The sequence below is a fragment of the Equus caballus genome, chromosome 20 (genome assembly GCF_041296265.1).
Source record: "Equus caballus isolate H_3958 breed thoroughbred chromosome 20, TB-T2T, whole genome shotgun sequence".
Lineage (NCBI taxonomy): Eukaryota > Metazoa > Chordata > Mammalia > Perissodactyla > Equidae > Equus > Equus caballus.
This window is the reverse complement of record NC_091703.1, coordinates 14,479,731-14,501,519: the sequence shown is the minus strand read 5'-3', so window position 1 is coordinate 14,501,519 and position 21,789 is coordinate 14,479,731. Positions and strand designations below refer to the sequence as shown.

General features: G+C 40.6%; 1 protein-coding gene across 3 annotated transcripts; it reads left to right on the top strand.

Moving 5' to 3' along the window:
* Positions 1-25: 25 nt before the first annotated feature.
* TBC1D7 (TBC1 domain family member 7) lies at positions 26-20,983 on the top strand. 3 transcript variants are annotated; one of them, XM_005603581.4, is made up of 8 exons: positions 26-342; positions 1,661-1,780; positions 2,813-2,893; positions 6,334-6,521; positions 10,821-10,958; positions 17,947-18,092; positions 19,190-19,319; positions 20,395-20,983. In XM_005603581.4, the coding sequence occupies exons 2-8, from the start codon at positions 1,669-1,671 to the stop codon at positions 20,479-20,481; spliced, it is 882 nt and encodes a 293-aa protein (XP_005603638.1). In that variant the 5' UTR covers positions 26-342; positions 1,661-1,668; the 3' UTR covers positions 20,482-20,983. The 3 variants fall into 3 exon arrangements, with proteins under 3 accessions (XP_005603638.1, XP_005603637.1, XP_070100214.1); XM_005603580.4 differs by having other exon boundaries at positions 38-300; XM_070244113.1 differs by having other exon boundaries at positions 50-125.
* The last annotated feature ends 806 nt before the right edge of the window (positions 20,984-21,789 follow it).

The following is a 21,789-nucleotide window of genomic DNA, read 5'->3' as shown; positions in this document are numbered from 1 at the left end:
CTGCGCATGCTCTCGACGCACGTACACTCTCAGCTCCGCCCCTCTGGCTGACGTCACGTCCGTCGGCGGCAGTGACTGCGGTGGCGGCGGAGTGCTGTCTCCCGGGCGGGCAGCACCGGGCCCAGGTGTCCCGCCGCCTCCCTCCGCCCCCCGGGCCCGCCTCTGGCGCGCTCACCCCCAACCCTGGGCGGCTGCCGCGTCGCCCGCCTGCCGGCTGGCGGGTCAGCGCGCCGGGCCCGGTTTCCGCTGCTTCCCCCGGACCACTTAGTCTCAACCCGGGTGTGGTTTCCACTGCTAGAGGTGAAGCATACCGGGGAGTGGGACCTGCGGGCTTGGACCAGGGTGCGTTTACTGTTCCTGCCAGGTGGACGCTCCTGGGCAGGGATGCAATTTACAGTGTCTGCTGCAGGAGGACGCGTTTGCGGTTGTAGCGCATTCTGAGAATGGTGCCCTTAGACAGCAGGCACCCATCGCCTTGCAGATGTGTAGATACTTGTTTTAAATCCCTGAACTCATTTAGCGTTTTAGAGCTTTGGAGTTTTGTTTCCAAAAAACATTTTGTCCCAAAAGCTCAGAACCCTTTGGAATTTCTCGTTTTAAACGAATCCTAATCTTTCCTGTGACTGAATCGACTGGGAGCATATCTTTTCATGAAGGAAGGTCGTGGCTGTCTGGAACTCAGCCCTTGTCACTGGAGACATCTCAGGATTTCTAAAACCGGAGGATTATACTCTTTTTTAGCACCGACACTTTAAACATTTGGGTTGGGCAGTGCAGTACTTTTGGGAAAATGCATCACAGCCATTCTATTCTTAGAATACCAATCTAATTTGACCTTTTCTTGATGAGTTGCTATCAATCTTATGAAGGTTATTGTGAAAGAACAGGAGACCACTGAACTTTTTGAGTTCTGATGCCAGATTTTAAGTCGTTATTCTGTCTCCAACTCTGTAGCATCATTTGTCAACTGGCTACATTCCAGCCTCTCCTCTGGTTTATAATTTAATGCTGTTCATCTGGTGTGGGCTTTGAATTTTGATAATTACATTTGATAGGATTGTGTTTAAACGACGAGAAAGCTAAGTGAGGAACTTGTTGCTTTTTCCTTTTTTATCACTTAATTTTTCATTTTCTAAAAGAAAACAGAACTAAGTCAAAGAAGGAAAATTAAAATCATCTGGACTGCTATACCTAAAGATAACCGTTGCTGACATTTCAGAATATAGTCTTAATTTTCTTTTAGGCACAATATTTGTAAAAACAAAAACAGAATCGTAGCATATACTGTTTGGTAATCCCTTTTGTGTGACATCTAGTCTGTCTGCTTATTTCACTAATTTTTTTCTTTGAATGTGTGTAATGGTTAGATGCTTTCGTAAGTAGGAGCCCTAGTGCGTGAACCTTGTGCCATCTAATCTAGCAGCTAAGGGGACTTTTCTTTTATGTCTTGATTTTTGGCCAATTTACAGAGGTGAGTTGCTGTTAAAGTTGTGTAAAAGGGAAGATTTAATATTGAGTCCTATGCAAGGACAGGCAGTTGATCCTAGTATATCAGGTTCATGAAAAAGTTGGAGAAAGTCATTGAAAAATTTATCAATTCTTCATTCTTTGTAAGCTCACTTTCTTCCCAACCCTACTCTCTGTCTCTCTTTCCTCCAAGAATGAACCATGACTGAGGACTCTCAGAGAAACTTTCGTTCAGTATATTATGAGAAAGTGGGGTTTCGTGGAGTCGAAGAAAAGAAATCGTTAGAAATTCTCCTAAAAGATGACCGTCTGGGTGAGTTTTATAAGTTAAATTGTTTATTGGTTCTCAGTCATCCCAGGTGTTCGGAAATAAATGTTACCTTCAAAGACGTCCAGAGGTATTTGTTACCTGCTGTATTTAGTGATGGGATGACAGCAGAATGGTTTATTTTAGGAGAAGTTACGGATTTTTCAAGTTTATATTTCACTGAGACAGAGTCGGACATTTTTGAAAGACCTCTTAAGAAGTCAATGATATTTTTTCTCATATAAGACCCGTATATTTTCTTTTCTCAATTTTTTAGAGGTGTCATCACAGCTTCTGGGTGTGTTTACAACAGCTCTTGCCAGGGTTTTCTTTTATGGAAATACTGAGCCTGCATTATGTATTGACATTTTAGTTTCTTCTAAGCCAGTAATAATAAGGTCTGTTCTGTTGTTGACTAAAGTAAAATAAACTGAACCATATTAAAAATAGTACTTTATATGCATAGAGTGCTTTTAAAATTTCCAAAACATTTCCCACCTGATCTTTGATCCTCACTAGACAGTCTGTGCTTTAAGTATGTCTGGTATTATCATTCGCATTTGACAATTAGGGGAACTGAGGTCCAGGACAGTTGTGTGTGGTTTATTGGAAGATGTGAGGATTTGCGGTCTGACTGTGCCACTCACTATCCATGTTAACTCAGCCAAGTCACTTAACTGCTTTGAGCTTCAGTTTCTGCATCTTTAAAACAATAACGACGCAACAAGCTTGTAATGTAGATTAAATGAAATAAAATCTATAAATAGTAACTACTGCTCACGTTATAGGAAATGTAGTAATATATGCAAAATGCATCTCCTATGCTGTGAGACACTGATTGTTTTTAAATAGCTAGTTGGTGGAACACCTGGGCTAGACATCAGACCAGCATTGCCTTTCCTCCAGTGGCTCACTGTGTAGCAGACTGCCTCCGCAGAAATGTCTTACTATACTTTAAGTTTTCAAAAAGGAAATGCAGTTTTACATATTGTGATAAGCATGAATAGCTTCTAACTAATTGTTTTCTTCTTTCTCTAGATATTGAGAAGCTTTGTACTTTTAGTCAGAGGTTCCCTCTCCCATCCATGTACCGGGCGTTGGTATGGAAGGTGCTTCTAGGTATGAGACCCAAGAGTTGGAAGATTTGTCCTCAAAAATGTTGAATGATGGGAGTGTTTCTCATTCTATCAGTCAGAAAAAGGACGATTTGTTTAGGCCCTTTACTGAGTATTGCGTCTAGCCTCAGGAGACTGAGTTATTGCTCACTATGAAAGCCTTTAAGAAGGTGACTTCAGCGGCAATACATTAACTGTTATTTAAAGGGTGTCAGTTTATTAACGATAGAAGAGAAAGTAACGTAGCTTCCTGCGATCAGGTGTAGGAAGAGCATTGTACCGAGAGAAAGAACTGGGTCACCTTGAGGAAGACCCTGCTAGGCCTCATTCTTTTGCATCTGTAAATGAGGATGTTGAGCTAAATTAACTCCTTGGTTTTAGCTCTCAATTTGTTAGGTTCTGTGATTCCCAGTGGTAGAGGTCTAACTTTCTAGTGAGTGCTATCAGAGTCAAAAAGGAATTGGAGAGTTTTTATTTCTTAGAAGTACAAATGAGTAAATCCAGTGATGAGTGGCTGAAGGAGAAGGAATAACAACCTTGCTCAGTTTCTGTAGAAGAAAAAGTGTAGTAGGTGCCACAAGTGACTGGCAGCATCCCTTTTGAGCCAAAAGTTTTCTTTCTCTATCATTGCTGAGCCTGCTGACGCATATAGTACCCATCCATTACCACTTTCCTTTCTTTCTTAAAAAAAATCTTAGGGTTCCTAGAATTCCCCAGTGAGGTAGGTATCAATATCACAGTTTTACAGATGGGGAAGAGACTCTGAGCCTCTGTCACTTGCCTAAGGCCTTACAGCCTGTAAGTGGCAGAGTGAGGATTTGAGCTCGGGTTTAGTAGAGCCCGTTTGAAGGTGAGATAGCTTAGAAACCTTGGTTTATAGAGCCCATCTGAAGGTAGGATAGATTATAGACCTCATTTTCTTTCCAAAATGTCCTGTATTTTCAGAATTTGAGAAATCGGCAGTCTGGTGCAAAGTATGATTTTGTAAAGTGTAGGCAGCGAGGGAATACAGACCATACTAGAAAGCACTACATAAGGACTTTCTTGTGCATCTTGGCCATCTTTGTATGCTTATATTTCTAGCAGATCACTGCACATCTAGATGGTGCAGGTACCATCTAGAGAACAGGTGACAGCTATTTTTATTTTTCCCTGGGCATTTTTTTCTTAAATCTTAGTGTTTCCAGTGGCCATCAAAATAAAGGCCTTCCTGGGATGCCTTTTAGGTGGTAATGTCAATACTTTCTGTCTCTGCTGGGAACTACTATGTGTCTTATTAATTAATAATACCAGTGGAATAGTGGGAGGTGTATATTTGTACTTTGTGGCCCTTCATAAATGCCAGGTCTTGTTGGTCACCTCTGTGTTTCCTACCTGTCTTTATCAGCAAGTCTTTGTTGGTATTTTTGAGGTAGTTAAAGGCACTAGAGATTTAGAGCTGCCAGCTATGCAGCAGACGGGCTGACTCTTCCTAGCATAGGGGGCCCATTACTCAGGGGTCTCAGCATGCTTGCTTCCTCATACCACTTTAGGTTAATATCAGAGAGAGATTTTTTAGGACTAGCTTTTAGAAAACAAGTTTGAGGTTTAACATGGAAAGGACTGTGCCGCCTGTAGTAATAAGATGAGAGTTTAACTACAACTGTTTAATCTGTATTAGCCCAGATTTGGAAGACACTGGAATGTGTTCCCCTGGCTTTTCTGGAAGCCTAGCACAGTACCCCGTAGCTAAGGTAATTAAAGATTTATGTCAAGAAAAAGAACATTTAAGCAAGTTTGGTTCTAACATTAATGTGGCATCATGTTAGCTAGAGTCTTTAGAGCTCATCCAACTTGTGTTTCCCAGAATGTTCGTTAGAATGCTGCATCTGTGGTGTTTTGCACCAAAGAGTGATCCATAGTCAGATGTGCTAGCTAACACTTAGACTAGCTTAGTATGTGCCATATCCTTGCTAAGTGCTTTATGTATATTAATTTTTATTCATCGCAACAACTACACGAGATAGGTATTATTATTCCCATTTTTCAGATGGAGAAGCTAAGGCATAGGGAGATCAAGTAAGTTGTTGCCGGTCACCCAGTCGGTTAATTACAGAGCTAGAATTCAAACCCAGGAGCTTTAACTCCAGAGTCTGCTGCTATTCAGTCTCATTAAGTTTAATGAGGCTAGAATAAATAAAGTAAGATGTTTTTCTTTATAGCAAAACTTAGAGCCTTGAAAATTCGTTGTCACCGTTTCCCAAATCTATTTGACCACAGTACCCTTTTCTCGTGAAGACTCTTGGGGCTAGTGTTCTGCAAGAACATTTGGTGAAATGCTTATCTGTCCCATTTCCCACCTCTGACAGATGGGGAAACAAGAGCCCAGAGAGACGTTTGTGAGAGCCCTGGTGTTATCCAATCTGGGAATGGCACTTAGGTTTACTGAAGGCCTATCCTGCACTCTTTCTGCTATGTTTTCTGCATGCCATTTGTTTATAAAAAAGATGTGATTCTTGCCCCAAAGTCTAATGGGTAGATGTCATGTTTAAATGGGTTAATGAACGTAAAATGGCATTGAAGTGTAATGTAAGGTGGCCTCGCCAGTGAAAGTTAGAGATTTCTCTCGTCCTGGAGATAGGATACTGAGCGAGCTTTAAGTGTTGGGGCAGAGAAGGATTTGATGGGTGGTTGGTGGTTCTAAGGTCAAGGGGGCTATATTGTCAGCTGGGGCTGCCATAATAAAATACTGCAGACCAGGTGGCTTAAGCAACAGTTTATATTCTCATGGTTCTGGAGGCTGGGAAGTCCAAGATCAAGGTGCTGGCTGATCTGGTTCCTGGTGAGGCCTCACCTCCTGGCTTGCACATGGTCACCTTCTTGCTGTGTCCTCACATGGCAGAGAGAGAGAGAGAAAGAGAGCTCTGATATTCTTCCTTTTCCAATAAGGACACCAGCCCTATTGGATTAGGGCTCCACCCTTATAACCTCATTTAACCTTAATTTCCTCCTTATAGGCCCTATCTCCAAATATGGGCACACTGGGAGAAAGGGCTTTGATATATGAATTTTGGGGGGACGCAGTTTAGTCCATAGCAGAGGCCAAGTGCAAAAACTGGAGTTAGGCCTCTGGGAACTAAGAGGAGCCCCAGGCTAACAAACTTAAATGGAATCAAATGATGTGGTTATTATCTTGAATTTAGATGGCACACTTATTCAAGGGCTTTATGATGCCATTTCATTTCTCTTTCATAACAATGATGCAGTTGCCATTCAAATATCAATAGTGTTTAAAATTTAAGATTGTTTTTATAATGAGAATTTCTACAAGAGAATTTGTATGGTAGTAAAATATTTGTGTAAGTTCTAGTCTAATTGTGATGGGCAGCTTCTCATAGGATGCTCTAGGGGTTTGGATTGGTGCCTCAGTATTTTGCCTTTTTTTTTTTCTGGGTCTCTGTACAGGGATCCTGCCTCCACACCACGAGTCCCATGCCCAGGTGATGATGTATCGCAAGGAGCAGTACTCTGATGTCCTTCATGCGCTGAGGGTCGTTCGCTTTGTCAGTGATGCCACACCCCAGGTAGAAGTCTATCTCCGCATGTATCAGCTGGAGTCAGGAAAGTTGCCTCGAAGTCCCTCCTTTCCACGGGTCAGTGGAACTTTTGTTTGACACTTAGCTCAACTCTAGACCATCCCATCTTGCCAGCCTTTGATTGCATCATATATTGCCGTAGAGATTTTCAGCGGCTCCCCATTGTCTGTAGAATAAAAGCAACACATCTTTCCTTGGCATTCATGGCCCTGTACATTGTGACCCAATCTGCCTATTTTTTTTTTTTCTCCCCAAAGCCCAAGTACATAGTTGTATATCCTAGTTGTAAGCCCTTCTAGTTATTCTATGTGGGATGCCGCCACAGCATGGCTTGATGAGTGGTGTCTAGGTCTGTGCCTGGGATCTGAACTGGTGAACCCCATGCCACCGAGGTGGAGTGTGTGAACTTAATCACTCGGCCACGGGTCCAGCACCATGCCAGTTTTTTTTAATATATTTTATTTCAAAGTCATTTCAAACTTACAGAAAAGTTGCAGGAATACTACCAAGAATTCCCTTGTACGCTTTACCCAGGTTTCTCACTTGTTAACATTTTATTACACTTGCTTTGTCATTTTTCCTATATGTGTATACATATTTTTTTCTAACCCATTTGAGAACAAGATGCAGACATGATATCCATTTCTTCAGATTCCTTCAGTGTATACTTCCTAGGATAAGTACGCTCCCCTAGGTATCCATATGCAATCATCAAAACCAAGAAATTGAGATTGATACAAAATTAACATCCAATCTTCAGACTCCATTCACATTTGACTAGTTGTCCCAATAATGCCCTTTATCACAAACAAGCAGACAGTAAAAGTTTTGGTTACAAACTTATCAAACTTTCTTATTAAACTTTTACCTACTAGTTATACCATTTGTTGATGATGTAAATTTTTAAAATATTTTAACTCTTCATTTCACAATCATTTTACATATAGAAGAAAGTTGCAAAAATGGTCTGGTATTCCCATATACTTTCACTTAGCATCCTCAAATATTACATGTTACATAATCGTGGTATAATTACCAAAACCAGAAAATTAGCCCTGATACAATACTATGAACTAATCTATAGACCTTATTGAAATTTTGCAGATTGTTCCACGGATGTCCTTTTTCTGGTCCAGGGTCCAATCTGGGATCATACGTTACATTTATTGCCATGTCTTAGTCTCCTTTAATCTGGAACAGTTCTTCAGCCTTTCTTTGTCTTTCATGACCTTGACACTTGAAGAGTACTGGGCAGTGGAGCTTTTCTCAGTTTGGGTTTATCTGATGTTTCCTCGTGATTAAAATCTGCTTATGCATTTTTGGCAGGAATACCACAGAAGTATGATACTTATTTCTGTTGCTGCTAACTTTGGTCACTTTGTTAGCATGGTGTCTGCCAGGTTTCTCCCATGTAAGGTTTCTAGTTTTCCATTTGTAATTAATAAGTAACTTGTAGCGAGGTACTTTGAGACTATGTAAATATCCATCACCTAATGATTCTTGCCAGAAACAATTTGTACTATGCTGATTGCCAAATGGTGATTGTTTAACTCTGTCATTTTTTTCCTGCATTTATAAGTTGGCATTCTTTTATAAAGAAGTGTTTTCCCTTCTTCCTCAGTTATTTATTTATATCAGTATGAATTTATGGATTCCTCTTTTATTCAATGGCCTATAATCCATTACTACCATTATTGATTTTGGTGTCCAAATTGTCCCAGATTTGACCAGTTGGAGCCCTTCAAGCTGACTTCTGTGTCTTTTTGACAAGTTCCCATCATTTTGAGCATTTCCTTACTTTCTGGCATGAGGAGATATTCCAGACTCATCTTGTACTTTCCCTACCCCAGGTCTGGAATCAGCCATTTCTTTCTTGAATGGAGTGGGCTGTTTAGAAACCCAGAACAGGCTGGTAGTTATGCTCATTGTTCCTGTGTGTCATTTCTTCTAGGCCCTCTCCCCAACAGAGCTAGGAAATAGATCTGTGTGTACACACACATTCACACACACCTCTATATATTTATGTGTCTATTTATCTCTATATTTTAAAAACCCTGAGTTCACACTAATACTTCCATTTCAATCTAGTAGCATAAGTTCATTCCAGCCCTCACCCTTTCCATATTCGCATCTTCATTCTCTTGACAGTTGCAAATATGAAAAGGCTTCCATTATCCTCAATATATTTATTTCTTTGCTTATTCCTCTGTATGTAACCAACACTACCAGCTGCCTCTTGGCCTTGGCCTCAGCCCCACAGGCCCCAACCTGCTTTTTAAATTTTGTCTTTGACAGACTCCTCACTGTAGTTACTCCGATTACTTATTCGTGAAGGAAAGAGGGAGGGGAAGAGGAAGAGGACGGGCAAAGGAATGATGATGGCTCTTGGGCTTTGGCTGTCTTGTTTGTAGTTCACTCTAGGCCTTTCAACTTCTTTTTGCTAAAATAGAGTGAGTTGTTCAAAATAGGGATTTGCCCGCAAACTGTGCTATTCTATAAAACTTTTTTTATTGCAGATTGCAACCTACCAGTACAGCAATTTGAGCCTCAACTTTTTCTTTCTTTTTGAGATTAATGACATGGTTCCCGTGGACAAACCTTAGGTTGCCCGCTTCTTTTAAGTTTATCAAGAGAGAACGTCCCTGAAAATAATTGGAACTCTTAACAAACGTCTTTAAATTTCATGTGTCATTGGCAAAGTGAAGTTGGTAGTATTACACGAGTTCTTAAATTATATATTAAATTAGGTTAGATGTTCTGTTAGTTTAAGAAATCTAAATAATAGGTTCTAGTTTCCACCTCATCCCTACTCAGTTTGTCCATGCTTTAAGCCCAGATGCCTCACTCAGTCTCAGGCAGACGTGCTGTCAAAGAGTTTGTTTTTAGGCTCTGCCACCCTGTCTCCCCGATCACCAAGCCCTACTCAGCCTCATTTTTCTTATCTGTTATAAGAGTGGGTGATATGGGGCGGGCCTGTGGCCGAGTGGTTAATTTTGCGCCCACCGCTTTGGCGGCCCAAGGTTCTGCTGGTTGGGATCCTGGGCGCAGACATGGCACCGCTCATCAGGCCATGCTGAGGCGGCGTCCCACATGCCACAACTAGAAGGGCCCACAACTAAAATATACGACTATGTACTGGGGGCATTTGGGGAGAAAAAGCAAAAAAAAAAAAAAAGAAGAAGATTGGCAACAGTTGTTAGCTCAGGTGCCAATCTTTAAAAAAGAAAAAAAAGAAAAAAAGAGTGGGTGACAGTGCTCGGCACAGGGTCGGGAACACAGTCAGCTGAAGGACGTCAGTCCCCTTCCCTGGCCTCTCAGAGTGGCGGGAGCAGAAGTGAGGGAGCACCTAGCACGGTGCCTGCTCTGGGCGGGCGTCCAAGAAAGGAGACTTCCTATCTCTTTTCTTCCTCCTTTTCTTCTTTTCTCTCCTCCTCTGACACGTTCACAAAGGCCGAGAGAAATTTGTTTTCTACAATTCCAACACTGTTACTCTTGACGTTTTATAAAATATGGCTAAATTGAAAGGTCTAAAATGAAATACTTTATCAAAATAGGAATTTTAATTTAACTTGGGATTTTTTAGGAGAGTAGAAAGACACTTTTTAGTTTCTTTTTAACATTAAAATCCTTCTGCTATTAAGTCCTAGATGAAAATGTAAAGCTTTTTATGTAAGATATGGTGTTTAAAAACAAAATAGATTTTCAAGTGGATTCCAGGTTTTGTAAGATTTCTGTGTTGAAATTTACTTGAGGGTTTACTTTCATGTTCTGAGTATTGACACAAGGTTTGAGAAATGCCCTTCTTCTGATTGCTAAAATTCTGCTTCTAGGGAATTTTAACTTTTTAGGTGCTTTAAGATAGAACAGAATTCTAAAGGTGTGTATGATTGCTTTGAAATAAATGCTTTGTTAGTCCTTTTGGAGTCATTTGAGTTTTGCAAATTACTGTATTGACAGATGTCTCCAATTATTACTTACGCTCTTTATTGCGTCTTTTTGAAGGGAATTCTCTGCTAGCACCGAGAATATTTTTGGGTAGAGGCAGTCAGCCCTTTGCTTATGATTTATGTTAACTCTGTCTTGGCCTTAATGTTAAAAGTTGGAAAATCTCTGAGTGCTCAGCCTGAAACCCAGGTCTTTGTAAGCAGCACCGATTCAAATGGTTTTCTCTGCTTCCTCCTTCTTATCTCCCACTTGGTCTTCTTTCTAGTGATAGACTGTGTGCTTTTTGGTTCCTCTTTGATTTACTAGTGCAGCCGCTTCCAAATTTAGGGGTCAGGGTTTCATTTTTATTAAAGAAATATGTGTTCCTCTCTTCTGCTGCCCCCCTCTTGAGATTTATTATTAATCTTTCAGGAGCCAGAGGATGAAGTATTTCTTGCCATTGCTAAAGCCATGGAAGAGATGGTGGAAGATAGTGTCGACTGTTACTGGATCATCCGATGCTTTGTGAACCAATTAAATAGCAAGTACCGGGATTCTTTACCCCAGCTGGTGAGGGATGATTTGTTGGCCATTGCGGGGTCGGGGTGAGCACTGGTACTGGGAGTCTTCAAGAAATGCTCTTACCTCCTGGTGCTGCTACAATTATGAGTGGACCCTCTATAGTAGGAGTCAGCAGATGTTTCCTGTAAAAGGCCAGATAGCAAATATTTCCAGCTTGGTGGGCCAGATGGTCTCTAGGTCTTTATCACGGTCACTCAGAGAGCTGTTGTCACACCAAAGCAGCCATCAACAATGCATAAAAGAAAGGTCCTGGCTGGATTTGGCCTGCTGCGGGCCATAGTTTACCTACCCCTGCTCTATAGTATCCCTTATCCTGGTCTAGAATCCACTGGCTTTATCTAGAAATATCTCTCTGTATTAGTTAAGGTTTAAGTTTGGCTGCATATAATGGAAAGCCAAATGACAGAAGCTTTATTGTTTTCTTTCATGTAACCAGAAGTCCAGGGGTAAGACAGTCCAGAGCTGGTGCCACTGTGCCACAGTGTCAACAGGGACCCAGCTCCTGTCCTTTTGCTCCAGCATTAGGTGTTAGCCTTCCTCTCATGCACACAAGATGGATGCTGGAGCGACAGCCATTACATCTATGTTCTAGGCAGGCAAGAACAGAAGGGCAAAGACAAAGCAAAGGAATAGAAGGGACAACCCAGTTAAGCCTGTCCCCCTTTAACAGACTTTCCTTCTGCATATCTGTTAGTGGTAGGACCGTGTCACCTGGCCACCCCTGTTGCAGTGGATGCTGGGAAATGTGTGTTTTTTCTTAAGCTGAGCACATTGTGATCTCCCATTAAAATAGGAGTTCTGTTAGTGAAGAAGGAGAGATGAATGGGTGTGGGGTCGGCAGTGGGCTGTCTGCTGCACTCTGACCTGGGAATGCAGAGAACTAAACAGCACTAGCTTCATCAGCAAAAGCCTGTGGTCCTTTGCCCTTCTCTTTTTCCAGTTTTTTTCCTTATTCCTCTCATTTATAAGAATTAATCTTTCTTTCTTCTTAAATCATTGCATCGTTTCATTTGGAAATTGTGTTGAAAGCAGTCCCTGTGGTCCAGGGCGCAGGGTCACATGAGGGGCGTGAGGGTGGATGGGCCCCGAGGACCACTGCTCTAGCTGTACAGGTGTCAGGGCAGTTGGCAAGACCCTCAGCTGGTAGAACACTGGACAAGGATGTTCTTTTAATATATAGCAACTAAGTAAAACTTGGCTTTTAGAATTTTAAAATTTAATCCACTTAGTTGATTTCTATAAAAATAATTCAAGCATGGCATTGGACTATATGCAAATAGAATGTTAGTTGCCTAATTAGATCAAGAAGTCCAAATTATACTGGTTAAGTTCACGAGCTCCCCTGCAGGCGGCCCAGTCTTTCGTTGGTTCGAATCCTGGGTGCGGACATGGCACTGTTCATCAAACCACGCTGAGGCGGCATCCCACATGCCACAACTAGAAGGACCCACAACGAAGAATATACAACTATGTACTGGGGGGCTTTGGGGAGAAGAAGGAAAAAATAAAATCTTAAAAAAAAAAAAAAAGCGCTAGTTCTTTAAAAAAAAAGTCCAAATTATACCATGATTTAACTAGCTTTTCTTGTTTAATATTGGAATAAATTTAGTGGCATTTTGATAGTTTATGTTTAAAAAATTCATTCTTTATTTTTGATAATACAAACAATAAATAAATACATTCTTGAAGTATTAAACAATGCCGATGAATCCAGTTTTCCTATAGATCTGTACCAACGCCTCCCCATCCTCCACTTTCTGAGAAGTAAACATTGTCGTCAGCTTGTTTGTTCTCCTAGACTATTTTATGTCCGTTAGGATGGATGGGGGTGTGTGTGCACGTATGTGCATACATGTACACGCACACACATACGTAGTGATTTTTATATATTCTTTCACATGTTACTTTTTTTAAAACATAAATATTATCATACTATTCATATGGCACTACAATTTTTTTTTTAAACTGAATGCCTTGGAGCACGTTCCAAGTCAGTACAGATAGTTTTTAGCCCTGACTTCCTGTTACTACCACCAGGGAGCTTTTAAAAATTACCAGTCTCTTTCCTCCACCCAGACGAATTAAGTCCGAATCTCTGGAGGTGCACCCCCAGAATTCTGATTTTTCAAAAGCTCCGTGATTCTGAAGTGTGGCTAGGGTTAAGAGCTACTCATTTAGAACCACTTTCTTTCTTTTTTAAAAATTTGCTCATAGTATTGCCTCTTAAGAGTTTGCCGTAATTTAATATAGCAGATCCTTGCTGACGTCGACACGCGCTAGTACGTGTTCCTTTGTGTATGTGTGTGAGTGGGTCCCTAGAGTGGGTACCTGGAAGGCCAGTGCTCAGTTGAAGGAGAGACATAGTTCACTTTTTTAACTGCTGGGTTGCTCACCCAAAACCCCTACCAATTTGTGCTTCCTCCAACAGATATGAGATTTCCTGTTTTCCACCCCATTGCCAATACTGGATAGTATCAATGTCTTACATTTTTGTTTATCTGATAGTGAAATGGTATCCTATTTTAACTTACGTATCCTCAGTTTCTAGTGAGTTTGAGCAGCTTTGAATATGTTTCTTTGGTCATTTGTACCTGTCCATCTTTCTGTTGTTTGCTTCTTTCTTTTTATTTGGAAGAGTTCTCCATATACTCTGGATATTTATCCTTTGTCTGTTATGTATGTTGAAAATATTTTCTCCCTGACTGTTATACAATGATTTTAAGTTTTGATACATTAGATTTGTTGATATTTTTCTTTTTTTTTTTTTTGTATCTTATTTGGGAAGTCCTTTCCATCCCAAGATTAAAAAATATTTTTTAAAAACTTACTTCTAACTTTTTAAAATATTTAAACTTTAAAAAAATCCAGTCCTTTATTCTGTGAGGGATTTTCTCTGTGATTATCAGACACACAGTTGCCCTCATTCCTTTGTGGTTCCCTGCGGCACAGCTTCAGCCAGCGCGCTCCTGCCCTGCCCCGATTCCCCGCTCTGGTTAGCACTTACTGAGAATGGGCTTCATGCCAGGCGATGCTCGGTTTGTTTTGTTGATGAACCATTTCATTTTAACATATCTCTCTCTTTTTATAGACAAGGAAACTGAAGCACAGAGCAGTTAAGTAACTTGCTGAAGCTCACACAGTTAGTAAGCAGTAGAACGTCCACTTATGCTATTTATTTGTCAGTTTATCCTTTTGTTCACAAAGTGCCACCTTTATCATATACTAGATTTCCAAATATATTTATATCTCTTTCTGACTCCTTTTTTCCCCCCATCAAGCTATTTGTCTATTCCTGGGCCAATACCAGATGATTTATTTAATATAACTTCCTGGTATATTTTGATAGCTGGTAGGAAAGTTCCCTCTTATTGTTCTTTTTCAAAAATGCCTTGAACTTTCCTTTTTAGGAATGAATTTTAGAATCAGCAGGATACTTAATGTCCCCGTCTCCCTTAAACCTTAGTTTCCTCATCTTCAAAAAAGGCATTTATTTTAGTATGTACATTATAGTGCCTAGTATGTAGTTTTAAATAGTTACAAAATTTTTTTTTAGAGTTCTACAGGCTGTATAAGAAAAACTAAATTTCCTTTGTGTTGCTGTTTGACTTAGGCAAGTGATTTACTTAAACTTTTCTCTTTAGTTAAACTGTGTTTAGTCTACCTTAAAATTTTTTATTATTGTTGAATAGAGGATCTCTTCTTCCTAGCTTCTTGTTAAAGTACAGTCTCCATAATCTTGTCTGTCATCTTTTCAAGTTCTTGTGGTTTTACCAATAAACCTGTTGTGACACAGCACAGCTCATTTTATAGTCCTAGGGAAATGTGCGTGTGATGGACAATGGTGGGCGCTTCGCATCAGAAGAGGATAAGAATGTGTCTAGTGGTGACGTGTTTGTTATGTTGTAGTATTCCGATTTACGGGATTACGTCACGTCTTCTCCTCTCCTTACAAGCTTTTGGAAATTCTGCTCTTTGCTGAGGCTTCTGCTTGCCAAGGAGAATAGAGGCCAACTTCAGTGATGTGACGTGGAAGACCTCTTGTTAATCTCTGTTCAAAGGAGACTGTCCTTAAGCCGTCTCACACTAAATTATGTTTAGTCATTAAAGTAAGCGAGCTTGCTTTCATTGCTATTGCTACATTTTTTAAAAACTATGCTAAACAGAAGGTTTTTGATTTTTTGTTTTTATTTTTAATAAACGCTATTATCAGCCTCTTCCTAAGTTTAATAAAAATTCCTCTCAGGATAGTTAAGTCTCTTTTTTGAGGTTTTACCTTCTGTTGATGAAGTATGCTTTATTTTCTTCATCAAGTAACCATTTAGGGTCATGGAAATATTGGAAATAACCTAAATGTTTAGTAATAAAATATAATTATAATAATCACATCTACCATTTGCTGAGTACTAAAAATTTCAGGTTATATGAATGTTATCTCCTTCCACTATAAAAAAAAAGCATATATATATGCTTTATGTTACAGATAATAGCTTTGTGCATACATCTATTCATATATTTGCCAGTATATTTTTAGGGTAGATTCCCTAGAAATAGATTGGCTGGATCAAAGGGTAAATGCATATGTTACTTTGCTAGATATTTCCATCTTCCCCTTCACAGAGGTCATGCTCTCTTGCATCCTCATGTCCAATATATGAGAGCGCCTGTTTCTCTACAGCCTTGCCAACGTGCTACGTCCTTTTTGCCAGTCTGACAGGTGAGAAGTGATGCCTCAGTGTAGTTTTAGGTTGCATTTCTTTTATTATAGCAAGATTGAGCATCTTTTCATATGGTTGAAAGCCATTTGCATTTTTTTCCTTTGGCGTTTTTAGCTTTTTTCTTCTGTATTTTTAGAGGCTCTCTTTATTTAGGGATAGTCACTCTTTAAGGTTGTTTTTTAGCCTGGGGAAATGCCAGGCTAATATGTTGAGTGCAAAGAGCAAAATACTATGTTGTGTATTCAGTATGAGTCCACTAATAAAAGTGTGTATGTCATGTTACGGGAAAACAAATGAATGCCATACAACCTAAATGTTATCACTAGTTCTCTTTGGGTAGTGTGAGTATACGTCATCTCGATATCCTTCTTTATTCTTTTCTATATTTTCAAGATTTCTTATAATGAGCATATTATAAATCAGGAAAAAATATTTAGAAAAATTTAATAAGAATGGCAAAAAGTTGTACATTGAGTGGTTATCAAAATGTTGATTAATATATTTCAAAATTTCATTTAATTTGCAGTATTCTGTTTACTCATTCAACAGTTATGTATTGAGTGCTTACTATGCCGAGTAAAGTTCTGGTGCTGGAGAACTAGCAGTGAACAAAACAGAGACAGTCCCTGCCCTCACTGAGCTTACAGTCCGATAAAGGAAAAAGACAACACAGTTTAAAATTTTCACTTATCTGTATCTTGTTTGTTATTTGTACTGACTTCTGGATGAAATCTTCTTGGCTGTGAGACATAATATATAAATGTGAGTGTGTGTGTGTTTTCATCCATGTCGCTGTGAGAAAAGTACATGTATGCCATTGGCAGAACCAACCAAAATTCTAGAATAGGGTTTCAGAGGTGAAAGGCCAGAACAGGAGCCCTTTGGCAACTTGTGCTTTGGAAAAAAGCTCCTGGTTTGAGGAGTTGTCTGTAGTGTTCTTGAGGAGCTCTAGGAACTGTTAAGGAGTGGAGGAAAGTTAGAGAAACAGGAGAGAGTTAGAGACCCCCTGAAATAGGGGAAAACTGGACCAGATATTAATATGTGGGCCCACTTTGTCTGCTAACTCCTGTCCATTCTTCATGGGCCAGCTCACATGTCGCCTCCCCGGGAAATTGTTCCTGGCTGCTAAAGCCTGGGTGAGGATTCCCACCTGGACGTACCCCACACCCTGTGCTTGTCCCCATCGTTGCTGTGTTACAGTGTGTTATAGTTAGTTCTTTACTGGTCTGTCTCAGCCAGGCTGTACGCTGCTTGAAGGCAGGGACTTTATCTTTTACTCTAGTTCCTGTATGTAGCATGGTGTCTTGCTGTCATGGATTAAGCACTGTAACGGTTATGAATTGCCTTGTTGGCAGAAGCACAAAGATACAGATACCTAGTAAAATAAACATTTGCATTTGCTTAGGCGATAAGGGATCTGGTTGTGCTCTTCTAGATAGGGAGTACAGACGTTAGGTTTGACCCTTAGGGTCCATTCTTAGGCATTGGATCCTAGATACAGCAGCCAGCGCAAGGTGGATTTGGCCTGGTCTGGGGAGCTGGATTTGTTAGCTCTCCCAGTCTTCTAGAGTTGGCTGCTGCATAACCATATGTGAGAGAGGCCACCAAACGGAATCCGGGTACTTTGTTCCCGCTGCGTTATTCCTCTGCCTCCCAGGAATTCTCATGCACGCTTTGTTGGGTACAGAGCTCCTCCTCTGGACACCACTGTTGTGTGAACCCCCTTGGTGTGGTGCACGGCAGTGCTCAGTGTGGGTCAGCATATGTGTGGTCGGTGAGTGGTGGGCCCTTCTCATCTCCAGCTCTTTGTCTCATTTCTCCCGGCTCCCTTTCCCCACTTTGGCCCCATTCTAGTTCTTTCGTCTTAGTCTTCCCCTTTCTCCTTTATCCTGTATATGTAATCTGCTGCCCTAGAGCAGCCAGGAACATCATGGGCCTTTCTGAGCTCCCCAGAACAATTGAATTTTGCTTTGGCCTCTTGCCTTAGGCTGTTGAATCTGGTAGTGCCTTTAACATTAGGTTGAGCAGCTGTTCCGTTTTGCCTGGGACTGTCCTGGGAAACCCCTTAGTCAGAGACGCTTGGTTGCTCTGGTTAGTGCTGACCTGGGAAACTGCTGCGTCCCCAGTGACTTGGGTGACTCTGATGCTTTGTTTTCCAGCACTTTCTTGCATTCAGGACATACCTTTTTTCATCACAGACTGTAAAATGGGGTAATGTTATGTCACAGCGAACGAGTAATTTCTTCCTGTTTGATCCTTAGCCAAAGGCTTTTGAACAATACTTGAATCTGGAAGATAGCAGACTGCTGAGTCATCTGAAGACCTGTTCTGCAGTGTCCAAACTTCCTTATGATCTCTGGTTCAAGAGGTGCTTCGCAGGGTGCTTGCCTGAGTCCAGTTTACAGAGGCAAGTGTTTCTTTCAAAGACATACTGAAGGCTTGGAGTCGGAGAAGAATCTTGGTTTTTCCTGTGCTCATCCCTCAGAATGTAAATTTGCTTTAGAACAATAATGTGAAACTGACTTCTCCAGCAGCTGACATAGCAACACATGATTCTGCTTCTTATATATACAAGTAGAAATGTTAGAATATTAATCATATTACTTTAACATTAATATAATTAACATAAGGATTGGAATATACAGTTATAAAAATTGAGGGCCCTCAAAGTGTTAGCTGCTGTGCAATCTTCACATCTGAAATGGTCTCCAGGAGTTTATATAGGCATGGCCTTTTCCAGGAATGTGGTAGATCCTAATCTAGAGAAAATCTTGATATTTCTTAGTTTCATCATGACATCTTGCAAGTAGCTGAAAGCAGCAAAAGTTCTGAGACTCCAACTCAGATCTTTCACTCATTTCAGACGTGTGTTATGGGTACTTTGGAGTCCTGGCCCTTCCTTCCAAGACTTTATGATGTAGTTGAGAAGAAAGGCAATACACAAGGCAACACATAGCTAAGCATATGGAGCTTAATACCAGCTTTAAGAGTTAGAGGAATTATCAGAATAATTATTTTAGAGTGGTGGCAGATCAATGAGTAGTTCCTTAAGCCCTTGGAGAAGCTTAAGGACTTTGAACTACTGGAAAAATGAAATTGAATTTATCTCATTTCATATGCTGCTTTTGTTGTTGTTTCTTAGTAGGTAATGATTATATTAGCATTACAAAATATTAGTGAAATCTGGACTTGGTTTAGGACTTCCTTTCCTTCCCCGACAGTCAGGTGTGAAGCTTTAGGGAACGGGCGTTTGGCCGATTCCAGCAGAGCAGGCACTGTTTAGTGGTCATTCCTTTTTTCCCTCCCATCCTGATTGTGTCTGAAATAGATTTCAAATGGCCGATTTGTTTTGGGTTTTTTAAAATAATTATTTCATTATAGTTCTTTCTGAAGCTTATCCTTAAATTGGAAGGAGTAATTTGGTTTAATTTTGTAATTCGAGATGTCTTGGTAAACATAAATTTCAAGCTCACATAATTTGACTATATCTCCTTATTTTTGTAGGGTTTGGGATAAAGTTGTAAGTGGATCCTGTAAGATCCTAGTTTTTGTAGCCGTGGAAATTTTATTAACCTTTAAAATAAAAGTAATGGCACTGAACAGTGCCGAGAAGATAACAAAGTTTCTGGAAAATGTAAGTATGCTTTATTTTATTTGATTTTGAATCTAGAAAGGAAGTCAGCTTAGCAAGCCAGATTTTCCTGTTGCATCAGATTATTTCAGAGAAATAATACAGTATATTTTTACATTATAAGAAACAATTTTTTGCCTTGAAAAAGTTTAGCTTAAAGTTGATCTGTGGATTATAGTTTACATCCTCTGAGAGACGATGGTCTGAGCAGCGAGACTGTCACCATGTCACACCATGGGTGTGCACTTAGGACCAAAGTCTTGTCCCCTGATGTGACTACTAGGAGGCTTGTCAGGAAAAGGAAGAGGTGAGATCTGTCACTTTAGGAAGAGTAATCCTTGTTAATGGGAAAGGAATCCCGATGTTTGGGGAATTTTGTAAGCTGTTTCATTTCTGTTACTATCTCTGTTGGAATCCCATTTGGGTTTGTTACTGTGCTCAAGCATAAACTTAGCGCATATTGAAAAAAACGTCTAAATGAATCAGCTTTTCCTTCTCTCTGTTTCTTAGACTACCCTTAACCAGGCACGAGGGAGAAGTAAAAAGACTTATGCCTCAGTGAATTTCACTGGACCCAAAATCTATACTACTACTTTTTTTAATCAGTCAATATTAACGTTTGAACAGTGGCCCAGTAAATAATAAGTACTAAGTGAATGTGTGTTGACTAAATGAATCATCATGATTATAGTAATTAGTGGCTAACAGTGCCAGGGCCCGTGCTAAGTAATTTCATGGATCATCTGATGTAACCCTGTGAACAACCCTGTGCGGTGGGGCTTTCATTGGCTCCCTTAGAGATGGGGATCTGAAGCCAGGTAGTTTAGGTTAACCTGCGCAGGGGCCCACCGTTAGTGGGCAGTGCAGCATTCGAACCCAGGCAGTCTGACACCAGAGCGCCTTAGTATGTCCTCAGGTGGCATGTGAAACAGGGATCCTGGTAGCAGCCTTTTATGGGATCCCTTTCTGATAAACAGTGAAAACTCCAGTGGAAATAAGTTTTATGCAGCAGTGAATGAGGGAGATACTGAAGTTGTAGACGCTGGAATTTCACGGAGACTGGTTTGCTTGTTCACAGATTCCCCAGGACAGCTCGGATGCGATTGTGAGCAAAGCCATCGACTTATGGCACAAACACTGTGGGACCCCGGTGCATTCAGCCTGACTGCTCCTGACGGTTGTGGACAGTCCACTGGGACCACCCTGAGCATTTTGTTCTTGGAACATGGTCTACTAAACTGATTGAAAATAGGGTTCTTACTTTGGTGCTCAAGGTGTAATTTTTTTCCAGTAAAATTATTTAATTAAGATCTCTGGTGTTGCTGTGTTGTAGAGCAGCATCTTTTGGTTACACAGAAGTACAGAGTTCAGCTCTGAATAGCATTTTAAAAGGGTTTTTAGAAAACAGCTCCCAGTTTTTGAAGCTGTTCCGTCGGGGTGGGTGGGGGCTTGAATAAGCTGTGCTTGACTGGGCCTGCCCTGCTCTCGTTAATTAGCACCAAGCGACTTACTTTCTGAGGTCTATTTCTGAAATAAAGAACAACTTCCTTTTGTTGACAACTCAGATTCGGCTTTTGTTGCTGCAGTCCTTGTTTAAATCTAAGCTGACTGCTTTCTCAGGCTTTGTCTTCCTAAATAGCTTTAAATAAAGGCCTTATATATTTTTTTCTCTTTGTGCCAGTTGGAATGAAACAGTTATTGAACAAATATGTCTAAATTTGCCTACTAGGAGAGAGAGTACTTGCTGATATTTTGCTGGACTCGTGCCTTTTCCTGATGGGTGATTAAACGTTGGGTGGGCTTTGGGGAGCGCTCTGCCACCCAGAATAGGAGTGGGAGAAATGGTAGGTGAGGTTAATAGCTAATGAGCCCGGGCCGTATTGTACTGCAGAATGGTAACTGACGTTCACTGGACGGCTGCGGGCTTTGAGACTGGCCAGGGAGACACGGCCTTTGTTTACGACTGATTGGGCTCTCAGGCCTGCAGGAACCTGAGTGGTAAGTTGGATTCTTCACCTACCCCTCCCCCAAAAGAGGAGGGAGCCCGTGAAATCATGGAGTTATAATTCTGAGAATTCAGTCCCTCCCTCATGTGTAAAAGAACTGTGGAGGGAGAGTTCAGAGCAGAGTGAGCTGTTGAAACCAGCTGGTACTTCTGGATAGTAACCTATCCAGGAGTATTTGATTTTTCAAAACAAAAAAAAATACACTCAGAAGGAAACTTCTTAAAGCAAACTGCTGTCTGCAGTTCATACTTTACATTTCTTCAGTGCTCACCTCTGCCCCCGGAGAACATTCCAGGCAGTTGGAAAGATAAGAAAAAACACGTGAGAAAGAATTCCTGCTCCAGTTGTCTGCTACCTGGTGATCTCGGCGCATGTCTGAAATTCACAGAGAAGTCATAAGAGCAAAATAATTTTACTTCTATTTACGAGCCACATATCATTAATACAACTTTTTAGTAAAATGGAGG